This window comes from Pterocles gutturalis, unplaced genomic scaffold (genome assembly GCF_000699245.1).
Source record: "Pterocles gutturalis isolate BGI_N339 unplaced genomic scaffold, ASM69924v1 scaffold16147, whole genome shotgun sequence".
Classification (NCBI taxonomy): domain Eukaryota; kingdom Metazoa; phylum Chordata; class Aves; order Pterocliformes; family Pteroclidae; genus Pterocles; species Pterocles gutturalis.
Window position 1 is genome coordinate 8295 of NW_010110531.1, and position 19972 is coordinate 28266.

The 19972-nt window shown below is 42.2% G+C and overlaps 1 protein-coding gene across 1 annotated transcript; it reads right to left on the reverse strand.

Moving 5' to 3' along the window:
• Positions 1–3419: 3419 nt before the first annotated feature.
• Positions 3420–16860, reverse strand: TBC1D24 (TBC1 domain family, member 24). Its single transcript, XM_010073426.1, has 7 exons — positions 15902–16860; positions 13565–13582; positions 8878–9036; positions 7852–7915; positions 5698–5793; positions 5062–5278; positions 3420–3574 (listed from the first exon to the last, which is right to left on the reverse strand). Exons 1-7 carry the CDS (start codon positions 16858–16860, stop codon positions 3420–3422), a joined length of 1668 nt encoding a protein of 555 aa, XP_010071728.1.
• Between the last annotated feature and the right edge of the window lie 3112 nt (positions 16861–19972).

The following is a 19972-nucleotide window of genomic DNA, read 5'->3' on the forward strand; positions in this document are numbered from 1 at the left end:
TCTTGCAGACTCTTACTTATTCAGGCTATTCACATTTCAAACACACATCCTAGTCCTGCCAGATGTCTGCAGCAGGGCAATGCTGCATCGAACTAAAACCCTCCCTGTGAAAGGTGCCAAGACTGATATGAATGCAAAAAGGCAGCAGAAGGAGGATCACCCATTAACCCTTGTACCCCCACTGGGATGTGCAAACTCCTACAGCTCATTACTCCAATTGCTCGGGGGGCAGTGGGTGCTCCAGGCACGCCCACACCAGTTGCAGATGCACAGAGCACTGGTGGACCCTGCCAGCCACCCCGCGGAACAGCTTACTTTGAGAATGAAGATTTACCTTTAGTCCCACGCGGAAGACCGGTTGGCCATCTAGATAAGCTACCAAAAAGGGGTCTTTTGGGGACCTTCACTGCCAAAAAACTAAAAAGTTGTATCGTCTGGCACAATGAAAGCTGAGCTGATGCCTGCAACTGACTTTTGAGGCAGTCGAGACCCAGACGCCTAAACCTCACCAATTTTCAGTACTGGTCCTTGGATTCTCACTCTAATATCCTATGATGAATTCTGGAGAAACTAAGAGCTATTTCTGACTTCAAACACCCAAATCCCTGTGCACTAAGAACAGAGCAGGGAAAGGAACAGTGTTTCTTAGATATGGTTTAAGACATGGTAGAGTATTCGGGTTTCGCTGACATAGCTGCAACCAGCAGGGACAGGGAGGGAGAAAAATCACATCACCGCTGCCAGCTGCAGGAAAGATTTTGTAGATAAAACCTATTCATTTGGAGTGCAATACTAAAGTTCCACAAATCCTGCCAACACATAGCTCGAGGGAATTTCTGACAACTTAACAAGCTGAAAAGTAATGCTATTGTGGTTTGTTATTTTTTCTTTTTCCCAAGGGCACCTCAGACAAGCTCAAAAGAGAGGCGATATGGATAAAACTGAAATCCCACCTACATTTAAGAGAACTACTAACTGGGATGCATTTCTGAGTGATTTCTTTTGTCTGAGGAAGCTTGTGGGACACTAGCAAGTGCAAAGGGATAGATCTGGCTTTGAGAAAATATTAATGAGGATAGCATCAGTCAGTATTTTTAAAAAAGGCAGATATGACTGTTTGAGTTCTTCCCCATCAAAACACACAAGTAGAACTGAATTGTACCTCCCCTTCCAGTTCTATCAAGCTTGTGGTAAACCTATGAAAAGACAGGTGGACAGAACTCCCTGAGTGGGAAGCGGGAAAGAAAGAGAGGCCCAGTGGTGACTCTCAAACAGGGTGAAATAATCTAATTGCGAATATAAATGGCGCAAAATCATTTAAACTGCTGTATATGCACTCCAATATTTCAGAGAGTTGCTCTGACAAAAATTCAAAATGGCACCTTAAGAAGCAAATCGCATTTTTGCCAAGTTTGTTCACATACTTCGCAAGAGAACTTCAGAGACACACGGTATTTTCATTGATGGCAAGCTAAACAAGCCAGCATTACCAACAAGAGACACCTGTGACCTCTGAATATTAACACAACCCTGTCCAGCCTAGCTGGGATTTTATCCCTATAAATTTTTAATGTTGCCTTTTAATGAACTTCAAGTTTAAGTGGGAATAACATTTCCCCTGCTCTAAAGCAATTTTTTTTTTTAGATTGAACTGTTGAAAAAAATAGCAATTCCTCTTTAAAAAAAGGGTAAATCTTCTACCCTGTTGGGGTAAATCTTCTACCCAGCAAATTACCCACTGAAGCTTTGAGAGCATCCCGTTGTGTGCTCTGGACTATCCATCAATGTTTATGTACTTGCATGTCATGTGGAAGAAGTTCTACAGCAGATACTGATACCGCAAGTTTTAGATAAAGACACTGGGCAACTGCCTCCAGACATCGAGTCATGCTTGCAGAGAACTGCATAAACTCTCAGGAATGAGCAAAAGCCTCATGGCATCATCCAAACCCTACCAGAACACTGCTGGCAAAAAAAGCATTACCTTTTTCAGGATCCCATCACGGGGAAGACTCACGATATGGAAAAATAGTTTTGCCTAGAGTTCTCCTGGGAAACCTGTCCACTCCCAGAATAATATTACACTGAAGATTTCCCTCCCATCTCCCTTCATTTACTTGTGGGGAGAGCATTAAGCTCCTGTATCACAGAATCACAGAATCACAGAATGTTAGAGATTGGAAGGGACCTCGAAAGATCATCTAGTCCAATCCCCCTGCCGGAGCAGGACACCTAGATCAGATCACACAAGAACGCATCCAGGCGGGCTTTGAATGTCTCCAGAGAAGGAGACTCCACACCCCCTCTGGGCAGCCTGTTCCAGTGTTCTGTCACCCTCACTGTAAAGAAGTTTTTCCTCATACTCAAGCGGAACCTCCTATGTTCCAGCTTGAACCCATTGCCCCTTGTCCTATCACTGGATGTCACAGAGAAGAGCCTGGCTCCATCCTCCTGACACTCACCCTTCACGTATTTATAAACATTAATTAGGTCACCCCTCAGTCTCCTCTTTTCCAGGCTAAAGAGACCCAGCTCCCTCGATGTCTAATTCCCCAAACATGTAGGGATAGCAGCACAGTTATTCTCAGATTTAAAGCTCCATTTCAGCTTCCAGGAAAGAGGAAGAAAGGGAAGTTTCTGAATGCTGCATATATGCTCTGGCTTTCAGCTGCCTGAAACATGTGTCAGTTTGAAGTCATTATACTGATATGGAATAGGAATGTAAACAAAATCAAGCCTCTGAGATATTGTTGTCCAGTCTGGATGCCTTTTTCAGAGGCAGACTTCTCAAACAGATGCAACTGGAATGTGTCAAGGGCTCCAGTACAAGGAGAAGGATAACTAGCCATCATTGTTCTTGTCTGAATCGCAGGCTTTCATAACTTATGAAATGGTACTGATTTGTCTGCACAATGTCTGCTCATAGTAGGGCAATGATTTTATGAAATGCTGTTCTACATCAAATATGAGGTCATCAATGTTCCCTGTGAGCAGACATTTGATATTACTGGCTCAAGTCAGCTACTGGTGCCAGCGGCACACAGCTCTACAGTACACCTCAGCCAGCCCTGTGCCTCTGAGGAATCGCATCAAACTGCAAACCTATCCTGACATATGGACTTGTACCCATTTAGGATGTTTTGGAATCACGACATTTTTATTTATACCTAATAACAGGACTAGAATCCAGATCTCTAGAGGTAAAGAGCTAAGGAGTTAATCAGATACATTACTTCACCTTGACCTGTCTTAAATAAAATAAGAGTAAACAGCTAAGCCCTGCATTCAAGTGTACCACTTTGTAATTACGAAAAAATACTGAGCCCAGCAGAAATTATGTTCTAATGTGGCTCCTGCATTCGAATTTGCCTTGGGAATCCTAGGACAATGGAAAAACTAGCTGATTAACGACAGTCACATCAACCGTTCATGGTGTCCCTGAAGCCCCACACCTCCAAGACGGAGATCTGGAAGCTTTCAGAACACAGTGGCTGATTATTGAAAGTACTGCAGTGGCTGGTTCTTCCATGGTTCAGATCTGAATCGAGGTAAAGAGCCTGGCCATCACCACCTCCTGTAAAGAGACAAAGACAAGTGTAAGACAAGTGTAATGTCTCTGCAGTACTTAGCATGGGAAACTGCTATATGGAGAAAAAAAAAAAGAAGAAAAAAAAAAAAGGGCACGAGTGCTTTTCTCATGGGAACAACCAGAAGCCCTAAATGATGTTTGCTTGCTGTCTTCGGGTTTAACAGAGTATGATCAAATGCATAGCTTTTAAATTACACTATCAGGACTGGATGACTTTTTTGCTTTTAATTAAAAAAACAAACAGTAATTCAAGTCAGTAAGAACAAGAAGCCTGACTCAAATGCCTGCCTTTAAGATTTGTTTTTCAGTGCTTAAGGATCTTGGAAGCTACCAGTTCCATGTTTTCCCTCCAGTAAAAAATACCCAAAGAATTCTGTTAGCAGTCAAAAATCAAAGCTGGTAGAAGAACAAGATCAATAAGTAACAGCACTGGCTTGGTCTTCTAAATCATTATAAAACACGTCAGAATTTAAAAGCATTTTGATTATCTGTGGGTCTATGTTAAGGTTCAGAGAGCTCACAGTCAAAGAATACAGTGAAGTGAAATAAACTTAGAATGTGTTAGGAAAACAAAAAGGAAGGTTCCCCTGTTGCTTGTGGAACAACCATCTAAGAACAGCTACTGAAAACAACTGAGGAATCAAAAGGGTGGAAATTCTACAGCTGGAATTATGTACAACATTAATTTCTACCATTAGTCTACTACCCAAGCTTGTATTTCTCTTGTTACTACCCATAGTGTAATATATGGTAAATATAAGTGACTCTCTTGTCTAAGGCTGATAGGAAGAGTGGGTGGGATATATGCTCATCAGTAAAGATCTCTGAAATATCCATGATACATCATTAATGGTGATTTCTAATTCAGTTACACACGCACCAAAGCTCTTGCCAGCCTAGCTGATACCGGATCAGCCCGCCTCATGGTCGACCCGAGCGCATGCTGCTAAGTGGGAAATCAGCCCACCCTTGATGTTACAGAAGAAGTCACCAGGGTAGTTGCTCTCCTAACAAGTGTCAAGTAAAGCTTTTCGGGAAAAGGACAACTACAATTTTAGACCTGTTCCTGTAAATCCCACTTAGGTGACAACTTTACTAAGCAGGCTTTTGCCAAAGTCAGCAGCACCACAGATCAAATAAAGTTCCAGAAGAATCAACATGTTTTATAGTTTACCCTGTGTTTCAAAAGCCTCAATGCAAAGTTCCTCTTCAAGAACTACTTCTCATCATGAGTTAGGCAGCATGAAAGCATGCCTGTTCTTAAAGCTTAGTTACTACCTTCCTTTAAAATGCTTGATACACAAGTTTTCCCATTGAAAATTTTTGTTGGGTAATAATATCAGGTTTTGGCTGCTTTTATCTCTTACTGTAGCAATACTGAAATACATATACGGGACATACAGGTGCGCTCTTACGTAAGGCCGCTAAGAAGAGCTGGTGGGATATATGCTCAAATTCGCACACTGACTTACCTATAATGATGCATTCGCTGCTGCCAGCCATGAACATGGAGGCTGTTTTGGATGGCAAGCGCCGAGCCGACAAGAAGGGAGAAAGGTTTGATGACGTGCTGCTGGAGGAGAGGGTGCTGGAATCTGCTGAGGCACAATGTGCTGGCTCTGAACTAGTTGTGGCCAGTTCTGGGTGTTTTATGATCACCCACTCATAGCGTTCCACTTCTGGCTGCAGCTGCACAGGGGCAGAGAGGAGCAAAGCTGTAGTTAGTACCACACAGAGAGCTCTGCACAGCAAAGAACATTCAAGATTCCACCCACACGATTAGTGGTAAAGATTCGATCAAAGCGCTTTTAGGCCAGGTGGTATTCTCTTTCTTTATAACTTTGCTTTTTAGGTGATTGAAGAAATGATGCAGGGTTTTCTGATAACCTTACTGCATCTTTTGAGAAAATATTCTGCGCAAGGGGAGAGAAGGGGTTACTACAACACTCAGCAGTGAAATTTTCTCCTCCACATTAAGACTTCAGTAGACTTGATCAACTAGGTGGGGAAATAATCCAGCCTCTTCAAGTGGAAGGGAATGAGAGTTACTCACACCAGTACAGCGCTTCTGCCTTGAAACTGGGTCACAACAATAAAATTTTACTCACCCTAAATACAAAGCACTCCCCAGTTCCAAAGAAACTCAGCTTGTTCCCTCCCCGTTTGCGCTCGCTCCAGTCCGTTGACAGAAAAGCGCCACAGACCTAGAACAAGCACCGTCAGGAGGCGTTCCACTGAAGAAGAAAGTGCGTTAAACCAGCTGATACCAACACTTCACTGTTCAGAACGGAATGTTTTATTTCAGCTGGTTTTCAAAATCTCTGTGTCAGTGGATTAAGGCAGCACAAGTACTTATATCTAAAGATAGATTTAACCTGCTTTAATCCACTGGTGGGTGCCTTTAAATCCCAAGAGTTTCATAAATTATTTCACATCTCTGAGGCCTTAAAGGAGAAATGTTCCAACATAACCCCAGGTACCAAAACACAAATCACTCCAAACCTGTAAAGCCTGACTCCCACTTCCTCATTTTGGCATCCAAAGCAACATTATTGTCACAAGCTACAGTATGAACACTTCTGCCTGAACATTTTCTGGTCATAACCAGTAGCCTTGGCGGCTTTCTCAATTTCAAACTGTAGGTTAAAATCTGCTTAGCTAAGCCAAGCTGAACCAGCTCAGATATTTAAAGCAGCCTATTCAAACAGCATGGGGTCCACTAGTTTCCAATAAAGAAAAACATAGCCTTAGAGGGCTGAGCTTTTCTGCGGAGTCTTCTGTTCGCACTAGGAGAATTTCTTGCTACCAGCAATAAGCATCGCTGCCAAGTGGACATGAACCAAACAATGAAGCTCTAAGAATGGGATGAAAGCAACTCTGCATTTTTTTCCCCCAGAAACTATGGTTGAAGAGAATTGTTCTAAGGTACATTTGCTGTTTAGCATTACAGGCAGAGCTCCTAGGACAAAATTAAATTTTTTTTAATATAGATAAATTGTGTGCATAAACAAAAAGATGGCCCAGAACCCTGTTTGATCTGATATGCCCAAAGTACATGAGAGACAGAAAATGAGACGCAAATTTCTTCTTTCTAAAATGTAACCATAGACATAAGAATAAAGGAAGAACACAACCCTTTGCAAAAAACCCCAAACCCACAACCACCAAACAAAAAACCCCATTCTTTTCTCCTACTTTTTTGTTCAGACTATCTTTTTTCTTTTTTTCTTGAGGGGTAAGAAATTAACCATACTATAAAACCCAGCATCACTTACAAAGCTGGACTTCTGACGTGCTCCAGGCCAAGAAGCACAATAATAAATATTTTCCCTCTTCCTTTTGGATACCATGGATATTCTATAAGCCGCTGGTATGTCAATGCAGGCCTGGGATAGCCAGAAACCATACACAGAGCTATGAAACAGCCTGGAGCATTAGCATTAGGTAGATGCACATAAGAGTAGAAACAGGCTTGTTTCACGGACAGTCACCCTGCAATAACAGCTGAATGCTATACCCAGAGTATTTGAAGTCATGCACAGTGGTGCAGACAACCAGCGCTCATTGCAGGAACCGCCTGTGTGCCCTCCTTCAGAAGTTCTGGGAAGCTTTCTTGTTTCATGCATTTTTTTTAAACAAGCATGAGAGGAAGGTAACGTTTCTGTTTTCACATGATGTTGTCCAATACTGTCATACACCGTGGAGCAGAGAATCAGCGCTCATTAGATAGGGCACCTGTGTGCACTCCTCCGCAAGTTCTCAGAGCTTTCTTGGTTTATTTTTTTTTTTCCAAACAAGACTGAGACAAAGCTAGAGCTTTTGTTTCCACATTATGTAGTTCAGTATTATTCATACCATTTAAATTCTGCTACTTTCTCTCCTCATATCCTGGAGAAAACAAAAATACCTTCAATGAATCATGAGTTTCGTAATATGATTCCCCAGCCTCTCTCTCTGATTCTGCAATTAAGAGACTCTGTACAAGAGCTCCATGAGTTACTCTAGTCCATCATGCCACGTTACTTACAAGAGAAAGAACAGCTGACTAAGACCTGGTTTACAAGATTTACCCAAGAATGCATAGTCCTGTAATCCAACAAAAGGAACCATTTAAAGGATGCATTGTTAAAAAACAAAACAAAACCCCAAGCAATTTCAGGTCCCCTGCTTCTTCATTTTATTATGAACAGTTGTGTGTTGCAATACAGCACCATGTAACTGCCTAAAACCTAATTTAATGAGTTGCCTTTCACCTCACTCACCTCTTTTGCTGTGGTCTTGATGAGGAGAAGAGTTGGTTCGTGTCCCTCAGTATGAGAATAGAACCTGAAGGGCAGAGTACACAAACATGAGCACTCAACTACCACCGGCTACAGATCTCTTCCTCCTCAAAGTCAGGCACTCCCCTCCTCCTCCAACTGATGACGTGGCAAAAAGCACATCTGAAGACTAAGAATATTCCTGCAAATGCTTCCTACAGTCCATTTTAAAGTGTGTAGACAAATATTATCAAGCAGTTCTTCTCTAGTCAGTTCTCTGTAGAGTTGTTTGTGCCTCTGCAGAATGGCTAGAAGCCTACCTATCACAACAGCGGCCTCTTACAGCATTTGGAATTAAGACAACCTAAAGCAAGTTGTGTCCTGAGGACTGATGGCTGTGTCTGAAGAGCCTTCTGTTTCCATAGAAAGTAATTATGATGAATTCTCTTTGCTGGCTTTTGCTTTCCTCATAGGCACACAGGGCCGGGACAGCAGACCACTCCCCACCTCGGGACCACAACTGCAGATGTGGAAGCCACTATTAGGAGCTATAGGATTATAGTCTTCTGTGTCAAGGGCAAGGAGAACTGCTATCTAGTTTAACCCACTTTAAAAATAACAACAGAGTCCTAGGTAGAGGAATCTCCAGTGTCCAGTTCCCTTACTCTTTGGATCAGTTGGAGTGTGGTTATCTACCACCAGAGCCTGCAGAGCAGCCCCGGGGTTAAGCCATTCACACACAGTGGGCCATGAGCCAGTCTCAGACCAGCAGATCCTTGGAACTGGTGCCAGTTTGACTTTTCCAGTTGGTCTTGGACAGTTTAAAATGGCTTGCCATGTTTTAGCATATGAAGTAACCTGGTGAAATGCTGCGGCCAACAGGAATTTGTCACATTTACATCCCGTTGCTAATAGTATTCTTCAGATCAAGTTCTGACTCGGCATTGGCCTTCTGTCAGTCCAGCGAACACTTCACCTGTTGCCCTTTTTTGCCCCACGGTAGAGAAGAGCGGGGAAGGTCTTCCTTACCTGGTCAGACTGCTGCCATGTTCCAAGGTGGTGAAAAGCAGGAGGGGCTGGCAAAGCGCAAATCGCTCTGGGATCCATGACCAGATATCTCGCATCTCTTTCACACTGACAATTTCAGAGTTGAAGTTCTCAGCATGAACTGCTAAGTGCACATTCTGCCTGAGAAATACAATACAAAACATTGAGAAACAGTAATTTAACAACAAAACACGTTTCAGATTACTGGACAGTAACATGCAAAGACAGCTGAACACTAAAGGCGCCCAGTAGATATGCCACTGTTCAATGTTCCAGCCCATGGGATTAGAAGGCCATGACTTAGTGAAGATCCTAAACTACTGCAGTTTAACATAATCCTCAAGAGGCAGAGAACTGGCCTTACTGAAACACCTGGAGCAATTCAAAGAATCATTAAGGTTGGAAAAGACCTCAAGGATCATCAAGTCCAACCGTCAACCCAACACCACCCAACCCACTAACCCATGTCCCCAAGCACCACATCTACATGTTTCTTGACCCCCTCCAGGGATGGTGACTCCACCACTGCCCTGGGCAGCCTGTTCCAATGCCTGATCACTCTTGCAGTGAATTCCTCTGGATGGCAGCTGTGACCTGTACCTATAATGGGGGACCAACTAGGATGACCATGGCCTTAAACAGGTCAAATGATATTTGCTGTTTGAGACAGTCTCACTGGCGCTAGTATTTAAGCACAGAAAACAGAATACCTAAAGAAACAGCCAGGATCTGTAAAGGAAGAGGTAGCACTTTTTCCCCCCCTCTGAGGTCCTGCCTGTTATCATGGATGGAATCAGAGAATTCCTAAAACCCTCAGAAATCTTAGAGGAATCAGTATTACCAGGCTAAGCAATTTTAATCCAAAGCAAATACTTGAAGCTTTTGGAAAGTTCCACCTCTTAGAAACATGTCATTACCACTGACTTCCACTTCATGAAGAACCAAACAAGTTCCTAGGCTCAGACGGAGCCTGAAAACGTGAAGGTACACTGGACACTCACACCGGAAAGCAAACCCTCATACCCCCAGAGAGGTCTGATACAATTATAAGAACAGACTCATGGCTTTTAGACACTTGAAGGTAATAATAATAATAGTCATAATTTAACCAGACTTCATTTCTCAGATTAAATAAGCAGACAGACTCAGAGCCTGGGGAGTAAACAAGTGTTATTGCATCCATAGCAGACGTTAAAGATTTTTAAAACGCAAGGGTGACAGCCAAGTACATGGTGGAAGTGGCACAGGAACTTACAGAAGATACTATATTACTGGGGAGCCAATAGTTAAATGAAGCTTTAGGCAGTTTGCTCTGCATGCAAGGGTTCATTTGCAAGTATTTGCCAATTTCTGATGGGTTTTTTTTCACAATTACACATTTCTTTCCCCTCAAATTCATGGAATATAAAGAGCACCTCAATACTGCATATCTGCATGTATCTGAATAGCTTAGTTCACTCCCTAAACCACACAAATCATACATTTTTTAATTATTTTTCTTGCTTGTCGTACCAAGAAATCAACAGCACTGGCACTGTACTTTAGAGCTTGGAGACACTGGGAAATGCTTTCTGAAATTTATTGTAGCTGCCTTCGTGTCAGCATTCCTAATGAAGTGACTCCTTAGGTCACTTAAAAAAAAAAATAATAATTTCTGCTTCCTCTAGCAAAATGAACCAAATCACTACTTGCATTGCTACCCTGCAGTATTTCATTAGCACGGAACTTAAACAGACACCTACTGAAGCAAGCTGCAACTATGAATGAGTTTTAAAACTTACAGTATCACCGACTAGGACATTATTTGTGCTTTTAAATACAGCAAGCTGAGGCACAGGAGAGATCAAAGTATGAGCCAAGATTTGAACCCACATCTTCAGAATCTTCCTTTAGGTCTCAGCTCCCTGGGTCCTGCCTGGTTTGCAGCTAAAGACTGACAGCACTACGGAACAGTGCTGAGAAACAAAGCCTTGGTTTCAGTTCATCAGAAATCAGATTGGTCTCACGTTCAAGGAATTAAAAAATATGCAGGTCAGTCATCTAGTTTATTACACTGAACTTCTAGAGGAAAAATAATTATGGTAAATAGGCTCAGAGTTAGTGGCAAATATTGAAAGAGTTTAAACTTACTAAACCTCAAACAGGCGAGCTTCATAATTATTTATGTGATCTGTTTGGGCAACTAAACTTATGCACTTGTTCCTAAAAGGCTCTCAACCTCAGTGTCCCTTTTCTTTTGCCTCTGTTCCTTCTCCTGGCTACTATTAATGGGTGATTTAAGGACTTTATCACCCAGACCCCACTGGAAGCCTGTGTTGAGCAGCATTCACAGCAACACATCACTTTCCGTACAGCTTTTCCACGTAGGCAGAATATCACCTTTACAAACAGATCTTTCTGGTTTCCCAGAAGTAGCCAATACAATGGTAAATGCTTTAAAACTATTCCAGGCACGCCGTTCCTGCCCCTTGAAGATGATGGTGAATCATTTTATATTTAATGTCACCATTAAGCCTAGACTGTAGCTTGACTGAAGGATTTGAAATGAAATGATATGCTGTTTCCCAGTGCTTAAGGCTGAAACCTGATTCTGTGTTGAGACCAGTGTCAACACACAGCCTGCACCTACACCAAACCAAACCCTGGGCTGCTTCACAAAAATACAAGTGGGTTTTTTTGGGGAGGGGGTTCAGAAAACTGTAACTAGAGTTACAAGTATCAAACCTGTATTCATCCTCTTGTTTTGACAGTGTTTCTCTAATGACACTGAACAACATCTGCTTCAGTTGGGTAGCTGCTTTTTAAAATAGTAAATGAGTGAAAACAAACACCCAAGTTGGCTAAGAAAAAACCCCAACGTTTTGGTTTATATTGGTTGATGAAAATTAAGTTCAGCCTTCACCACATCAGAGGTCTGTCAGGGCTACCTGGTAAAAAACCCAGCAGTTTGAGAGAACACTAAATTTGGACTGAACAAATTCATGAAGATTTTACCCTGCGTTAGCATTTTTCTCAATTCTCCATGTTGGCTTATTGGGATTGGCGTGACAACTTTCTATGGATTGATGCTGTTGGAAAGACATGTTCAACTGTTCTTATCCCAAGGGAAATTAGATTTAGCAAAGTAGCACAACTGAAATGTTTAATAAAGCAGATTATTTGCTATTTTCATAGGAATGTTGTTTATCCAGCTGTATCATTAATACAATGTGCTTCAGAGACCTGAAAGTTCATGACGATAAAGCCAACTTTGACAACACGCGGTGGCAGCTGTCACAGCAGATATGCTCTGGATGGATTCCAAGATGACAAATACTACGCTCCAAGGTGTGACTCACTGAATTACATCTCCTTATTCTGCTTTGTTTTGGGTCAAATACGACAGGGTCTGCATTATCTTTAAAATCCACTATAATTTTAGTTAGAGCATAAATGCGTGGTAGAAGCCATATGCTGTTTCACAGCCATAAATGGCAATATAAGCCATAGGTGGTGTATGAGCCTGAAACCTAATCCTGTGTTGAGATCAGTGACAACAGACACCCCGCATCTAACTAAGTCCCCTCAAACCCAAATGATGTGCTTCCTAGCAGAAACCAAGGCCTTCTGCTGCTTTCAGAACACTGTAGCTCCAGTAAAGCAATACACCAGTGTTGAACATTTGCCCAGCTGGAATTAACAGCCTGCTGATTTATTAGAGGTAAAATCCTCAGCCCACAGGATATGATATGAAACATGCTCCGGTAAGTCTCTTAAGGTGTTCTTTCAGACATAAAAACATGAGGAAATTATTTTCAATTTTGATTTTATAAATTAGTACAAACGTTAGTGTGCATTGCTCATTTAAGTTAACTCAGCGCACCTGCAACAAGGCCAGAAGATTCTCAAAGGCATTAATTTCAATCCATACAGCTGTGGTACTCCATACTCACAGGGCAGCCTTTCTCCTTTCCAAGTTCTCTGCTTATCAGGTATCACAATCCATTGGCTTCTTTTGTTCTTTAAGATTTGCTTTTCAGGCCAAGACTTGATGAATGACTTCACTAACCATTGATGCTGTATGGCTGAGTAACTCTGACCTCCTTGACACAGGAAAATAGACTGTCTTCTTGCCTCTAAAAAAACCCCTATCTACTTAAAAATAAATATAATCTACTATGAATAGAAACAAATAACTTTTAGGAGTGTGCCAAGGTGGGTTCAGTCCAACATCTTTCCAATTAACTGTGGAAAGCTTGCAAAGGAGAAAAAAAGTTGAGTATGTCTCACATCTATCGCAGCAGCATATACCAGGTTTGGATGTGGAACAATACCCAACAGTTCTGCAGACACGTTACTCGAGATGTTTTAAAAAAATAACACTTTTCTTCCAGTGCAGAAAGGACTTATATCCCACAATTACCATTATGCTTTTGCATCTGGAAAACACTGTATTGCTGTATGAGAGTGCTGCGTTGACAAGCTGGGCCCAGGATCCCTGAACTCACAACTTTGCAGGTGCTTTGAACTAACTTTGCAAGAGTGTATTCAGGAGAAGCTGCGCAGCAATCAGATGCTGTAATTGCTGCCCTGCTTCTCCCGCCCCAGCATCAGCAATAATGACAGCCTCAGCAAAAATAACCATCCAAAGACAGAAGAAAAGAGCAAAGTTTCCAGTGTTTTAACCTACCTTTTGGGAGATGCAACACTGCAAACGGGAAGGGTGCAGTGGGCATGGGATTGACAGAAGGAGAACGTCAATAAGGAGAAAGACAAAAAAAGATAGAAAAGATCAGTGATTTCCTACATCCATGACAAAGTGAATGAAAGGAGCCTGGAGAGAAACAAAGTAAGGTTTGATCCGAATCACAAAGCATGAGAAAAACAAACAAACAAACAAACAGACGAAAATATTTCCTATTTCTTTTTTTTTTTTTTTTTTTTTTTTTTTGCTACCTACTTGTAATTATCTGATTGGAAAATAATTCATCATCTTCTTGCACTGGACAAACACATCTGGACAAGAGAACTCACTCACACCTTGTCAGCACTGGAGAAAAGCTCGCTTCTCCAGCACCCGCAGCTGCCCACACTGGGATGCAGCCAGAGCCAAGTTCACAGCGGTACTGTGCCAGGTGATCCTGAGAAGTTTCAGTATGTTTACAAAAGCAGCAAGAGAGGATAACAGTTTTCACTAGCAGCTCTGCCTGGCAAAGCCGTAACTTACTGGCATTAATGGGGACAAACTGACTGTATTTTGCTTTGAAGGCATCACTGTTGTTCTGAGCAAGAACACCTCTACAACACTTAACACAGCAGGAGCTTCTGGGGTTTTTGTGGTTGGTTGGGGTTTTGTTGTTGTGGATTTTTTTTGTGGTTGGGTTTTTTTTTTGTTTTTTTTTAAATTTAAAGCTCTCATTCTGTTGCTGAACAATATACTCAGAAAGGCTATTGCAACTCTCCTGAACTCAGTACAGGAAGAAAAGATACACATTGGAAGAGTTAATACTTTTGGCTGCGAGTCCCAAATACAATGGTCTGAACTCTACCCGACGTAACATTCCAGTGGCTAAAGGCTTTGAAATATCTGAGACTGAGAAAAGTCTCTTCCAAGACATGAAATAAAAAAAAAAAAAAAAGCATAAGCTATCTGGGAAATCAAACTGAGAGTCTAAAAATAAACCTTTGTAAAAGACTCCAAGGAACTTTACATGTATTTAGGCACAGAAAGAGGTTCGGCTAACATTTACATTATTTTATAGGCTGAAAGATGCTAAGTATATACATATCTCAATACCATGGAATGGTTTCTGTTTGCAGCTACTGTAACTCAGCAACACAATTGTCTGTGAGATCCTAATACAGCACTGCTGGTACCTTTTGCTTTTTTGAAGATTTAGAGAACATGGAAGACTGTCCCTCTAGAATACCAAGTTCTAGGCATCATCCTTAGTGACCCCAGTAGACTTCTAGAAGTCATCCTCCCTTCAGAGGTCAGGACATCTGATAAAACTGTTCAACACTTACATTTCAAAAACGGTTAGGAGATGTTTTCTATGGTCACAGAACGCCTTAGGAGAAACGGAACACGTCTACAACACCATTATTTACCTGCGCATACATTTGCACTTGGCAAGATGCTAATTTTGTTTAGATTAATATATTGGTGGCTTTTCTACATACATACATACATGGAGACGTCTTTCAGGTAAGCTTTTTGTTATTGTGGCTTTTACAATCACATTGGAACAGGATTTCATTTACTAGCTTCACAGCTTGTTTTCCTTCCCTCATTTCTGAAAACCTCACTCTTCCATGGTTCTTTCAAAATCATTATTTCTGAGAGTATATGAACCTGTCACAAAATAGGTCACTCCTACCTATGATTACTATACTCTTGACTTTCAGGAGGCTTAGAGTCAAGCTAATTTTAAAAGTAACCTGTAAATAAGACATTTCTTCTTTGTTCTGTTAAAATGACTCCCCAGTTAAGCAAAACGTTCCCAGCTGGGACAGTATTTCCTTACTTACACTAAAGAAACTGCTGAATTCACAGTACCGGGCAGCATGAAATTGACATTTTATACAAATAATCTCATATTTAAGAATTAATTTTCACATTTGTTTGGGTACTTGTCTTCCAAGTAATTTATCTGATTTTTTTCCAGCTTTGCTAAAATGCTTTTTGTTTAAATCCAGCGGGTCTAAGACACTTTTGAGATACAGTACTTGCAATTAATATGTACCTGTGAAAGTTAATTATAAATTCATCACTGAGTAAGCTATGAGGAACTGCTTTGTTCCTCTTGTATCATAACATATCAGTTACACTTCTCATTACAATCCCAGCAGCGCTTAATTTTGGTGCTGCTGACTTTTTCTGCAGAGAAAAAAAAATGAGCAGATGTACCAGCATGTAGAAGTAGAGCTCTTCTCCTTCCCCACCAGTCACCCAGGACTGACTGACTGCTCATCACGCAGGGGAAACTCCCAAGACCACTCACGCTACCTGTAGGGAGAGCCCTACCTTTTCTGTTTGACCGTGATGCCCTTCTGCTGCAAAGCCTTCTCGTTGGCCATCTGCAGAAGCTGGATCTCCTTCCGTGAGAACAGGCGGATGGCAAAGGCTTTTTCCAGAAGCCTCTCCGGAGACACTGATGTGGCAATGTCTCTCACAAAAGCTCGAATTTCCTGCTGGATGCTGTCAGACTCCATGCGCTGCTGAGCTCTGACTTTGCGAAAAAATTTCAGAAGAGCCAGGGCAACGCGATAGAGAACTTTGTAGCCCTCCACCAGAAATACATCAAAGACCCGAGCAATGTACATCAGAGGCAGTTCTCCGAAGAGCCAGTGTTGCCAGTCGGAGTACACCTCCAACACATCCTCAGACACTGCCACCATCAGCTTATGTGCTGCCTTACAGTACTTGTTAGCCAGGTCACCAAAAGTCATGCAGGAGGACTCAAACGCTAAGAACGTCTGGTCAATGAGCCGCTTCGACGGGTCATTGCAAGCAAGGATGCGACAAACCTGTTCAAAGCACTCTGCCTCATCTTTGCTGTAGTGGAGGAGCAAAGCTATCACAGAAGGCAGTGCTGGGCAAAACGATATGTCTGGGAACTGATTCTCAATGCACAATATAATCTTCCTGACTGCCCCAATGCCTTCTGCGTTCAAACAGTACGTGGGGATCAGGCTGTTATCCACAAACTCTGGCAGTGGAAGGGAGCTACTGTTACGTTTCCCAACTAGCTTCACAACAATGTCCCTGTACACGTTTGCATCTGGGGTCACTGTGCGGCATGGGATATTGTTAATTAGTTTGTGGTACACTTTGGCTCTCAGAGAGTGGTTCTTGGCCCAGTGGCCCTGCCGGGCTGGCTGCTTGAAGTCCTGGAACTCCGTGCAGGTTAGCCCCTTGGCATCCTGGCTCTGGACAGTAGCATCCATTTTGTCCCAATCCACAAAGCGGCTGTATTCATCCATGGCTCCCGGAGAAGCATATCAGACAAATCATGAGAATGTAGACCTTATTTAGTCATTAGATAACTTGCAGCTTTTTTTCTGCAAAAAGAAAAGTAAAAAAATAGAGGTACTATTCCATTTCCTTTAGGAACACATGCATACATTCAGCTTTTTCCTGCAGTGCCAAAACTGTTTTCTAAAGCAAAGAAAGTTAAAGATACCATAAAGATACCATAAAGATGCCTTTCTATTTTTAAGCCAAACTTTATTTCCATTCTGTCAATATCGTACTGACCCAATTTATCAATGACCAGCCAAGAGGTTGCTTCTGAGGATTCCCAAACTGAAGGTCCCAGCTGAGGCATGGACCTTTATGGTAACTTCTCACTCTGAGAACAGAAACCTCCCACTTCAAAAATATCCACTGTAGAGTCTGTTCCATTTGCAATCTCTCTTCCTGATTCTCTGGAGAAGTACCCGTTACTCATACTGCAAGGATGCAGTCTCACGAGTAGCTCACAGTGTTCTAAGGCTGTGCGGCCAGCGACAAGAGAAGCCGACCTCCTGCACTCCTGTGGCCCCACAGTCCCTGAGGTTAGCTTGTTAACCTGGTACAATTTTTCTTTTCCATGGGATAAGCAAGTTGCGCAGTGGTATGGCCAGAGGCATCAATGTTAGTGCCAGCACAAAGATGAGCGCAGGACAGAACCACCCTTTCTGATTGCAGTAGAGGCTCACGTCAGCATAAAACAGCTTCATTAAACTGCTGCTTAGCTCTCCCACTGGACTTCTGGTCCTGACCCTGCACGCTCTTCTATGATCAAATCCCCCTCTAGAGGGCCTGCTATCACCAACATTAGAAGATTTTCAAAACGCACACCACTGCAATAGCACCAGGAGCTGAAAGATCGGGTCCCGGCCTCGAGTTCCTTAAACCACATGTTTACATGATTTCCCAGTTGACTCCCGCTTTAAAGCATACCTCTGTCCCAGCAGACAGCACAACGGGAACCACTAAAGCACACACCTGAATCAGCTTTCATCAAGTCAGCGCAAAACTAGGAGAGATACAATAAAATGCACCAGTAATGGCAGGCAACAAGTTTGTCCCATGCTGGAACCTCTCTGCCAATGTCCTCAGTGCCAGATTAGAGCTGGGAAGCACATGGCCATTGATGCTGCACACTCTGCAAAGGCAGAGAATGCCTATAAAACACAACAGCCCTATAAAAATGTTTTGTACAATTAAGACATCATGTAGCAAGGTTAAATCAACAAAAACAGTTCTTGAAATGCTTCCAAAGAGCCCTTTAGTCACTCCTGTGTCAATAGACTGGAGAATGCACAGAACTTGGCATTTCTCAGCATGGTCTTTCATACAACAGGTGCGTTAAAATGAACTGAAACTCATGAGGTAGATACACCATCAAGACAGACAACTCATCCTCCCTACTTTACTACGGGAAAAGTAAAACAAACATTTTGCTTCGAGTAGACAGAAGTTCATAAACATACAATTAGCATTAGCTTGGGCAGCCAGTTCAGACAGTTGGACATTTAATTCAGAGAGTTTCAGATTCTAACTGAACGTTAATCTGGGTATTTTGCAATCACATGCTTAAATTCAAAAATTTAACTCCTCTTTTAAAACGTTGGCAGCAACACACAGGAGCCTTTCAGAGAAGGCTTTTAGATGTCTCTTCTCTACCAAATATCTACCTCAGTTTTGAGGTTTTTATATAAAAAAAAAAGATTATTTTTGAGTCATCTTTGTACAATGTAAAAGCAATACAGAAATGCGCACCATTTATTTTTGTTGTATTCTTCCACATCCGAAACTAATTCTCAGACTGTAATTAAGGGAGGCAATGCATTGTCCCAGCTTCAGTTCTGAAAGTGAGGTACCTTACAATGTTCAGAAACTGTGCCTCTCCATGTGAGCCGAGAGGTGTGTCTTCAGAATATGCAAAGACAGCAACAGCAGGATACCAGTCCACTGCAGAGTCAGCGTCAGCTCTGTGGAAGTTAGTATTTTCCTGTCATTCTCCACCTGGGAGTCACAGGGAAACTCATTGACTTTAATTCAAATCCCAGAGTAATACATATTCTGGTGAACAGAAATCGAATCCTATTTAGCAGTGACCACAGCACAGAGAGATGAACCATTCTGTTCACGGTCACTTCAGTATAGAAACTATTGTATCTTGTGCTTGCTGGAGTCTCCACTATGCAACATCTTCCCCCTTATGCCATCATCCTTTGGGAGCTGCTTATATTTATATCAGCAAGGGTTAAGAAAAATATCCATCATATGAGACAACTTCTAAGATACTCAGAGTTACATCTCAGTTGTCCTTTTTCCTATAAACTTTCTTCTCCCTCCTCCCGATTCTTTCCTGTCTTATTTTCTACCATTCAGAGACAGAAGCATATTTTGAGGTTGCATCAAACAGTCATTTTTCCCTCTGGAAGTTATTGCCCATTCCAGAAACTATTGATTTTGATGAGTTGCTCCTCAGCAAGCTCACTCAAGTCCACGGCTAGAGGATGGAAGCCAGACTGCTAGAATGTTTGATTTGAACTTACAGCCTCATACATACTTTGGCTGCGATAAATCTGCTGGGTCTGCAAGTAGGTCTGGCTGCTTATGCTCTTCAAAGCTCTAGATGCTGCTGCAAGAAAAAAATGACAGCAAAGCAAATGGCCATTGTCAAGGTTGCCAGAGCATGACCAGCTCTTAACTGTGCTTGCAAAACCAACAGAATTAGTGTGCTTCAGTGTAATGGTGCATAGCTCCTGACACGGTGCCAACAGCTACTGTAAGCCAGCAGGCCTCCAATGGGGAGTATCTACTTGCCAAAGGAGAATAGCCCAAGAAATCTCAGGAAAATTCCAGCCAGCCTTCATGTCCTCCTCCCACTGCTTCCGAATCTTCCTCCATCCCTGTCTCCCTCTAGGCAAGTTCTCTCTCTTCTGGTAACCACGGAAAGAGCAATGTTTAACTGTGAGCTGGTGGGAAGAGGAGACAGGAGCTGTCTCATGTCCAACAGCGAGGGGCCAGCTAGTCAGGGCTGTCTCCCACCCATCTGTCGTACCACAAGGGAGCAAGCAGGCAGTACAGACACTTATATTT

Bases quoted from the DNA above. Each gene is read 5' to 3' on its own strand.
- TBC1D24 (XM_010073426.1), bottom strand. From the start codon at position 16,860: ATGGATGAATACAGCCGCTTTGTGGATTGGGACAAAATGGATGCTACT. The intron at 7,916-8,877 runs GTAAGGAAGACC...TCTGCCCTTCAG, and splicing joins CATGGCAGCAGTCTGACCAG to GTTCTATTCTCATACTGAGG. The intron at 5,794-7,851 runs GTGAGTGAGGTG...TGCTTGTTCTAG, and splicing joins TCAAGACCACAGCAAAAGAG to GTCTGTGGCGCTTTTCTGTC.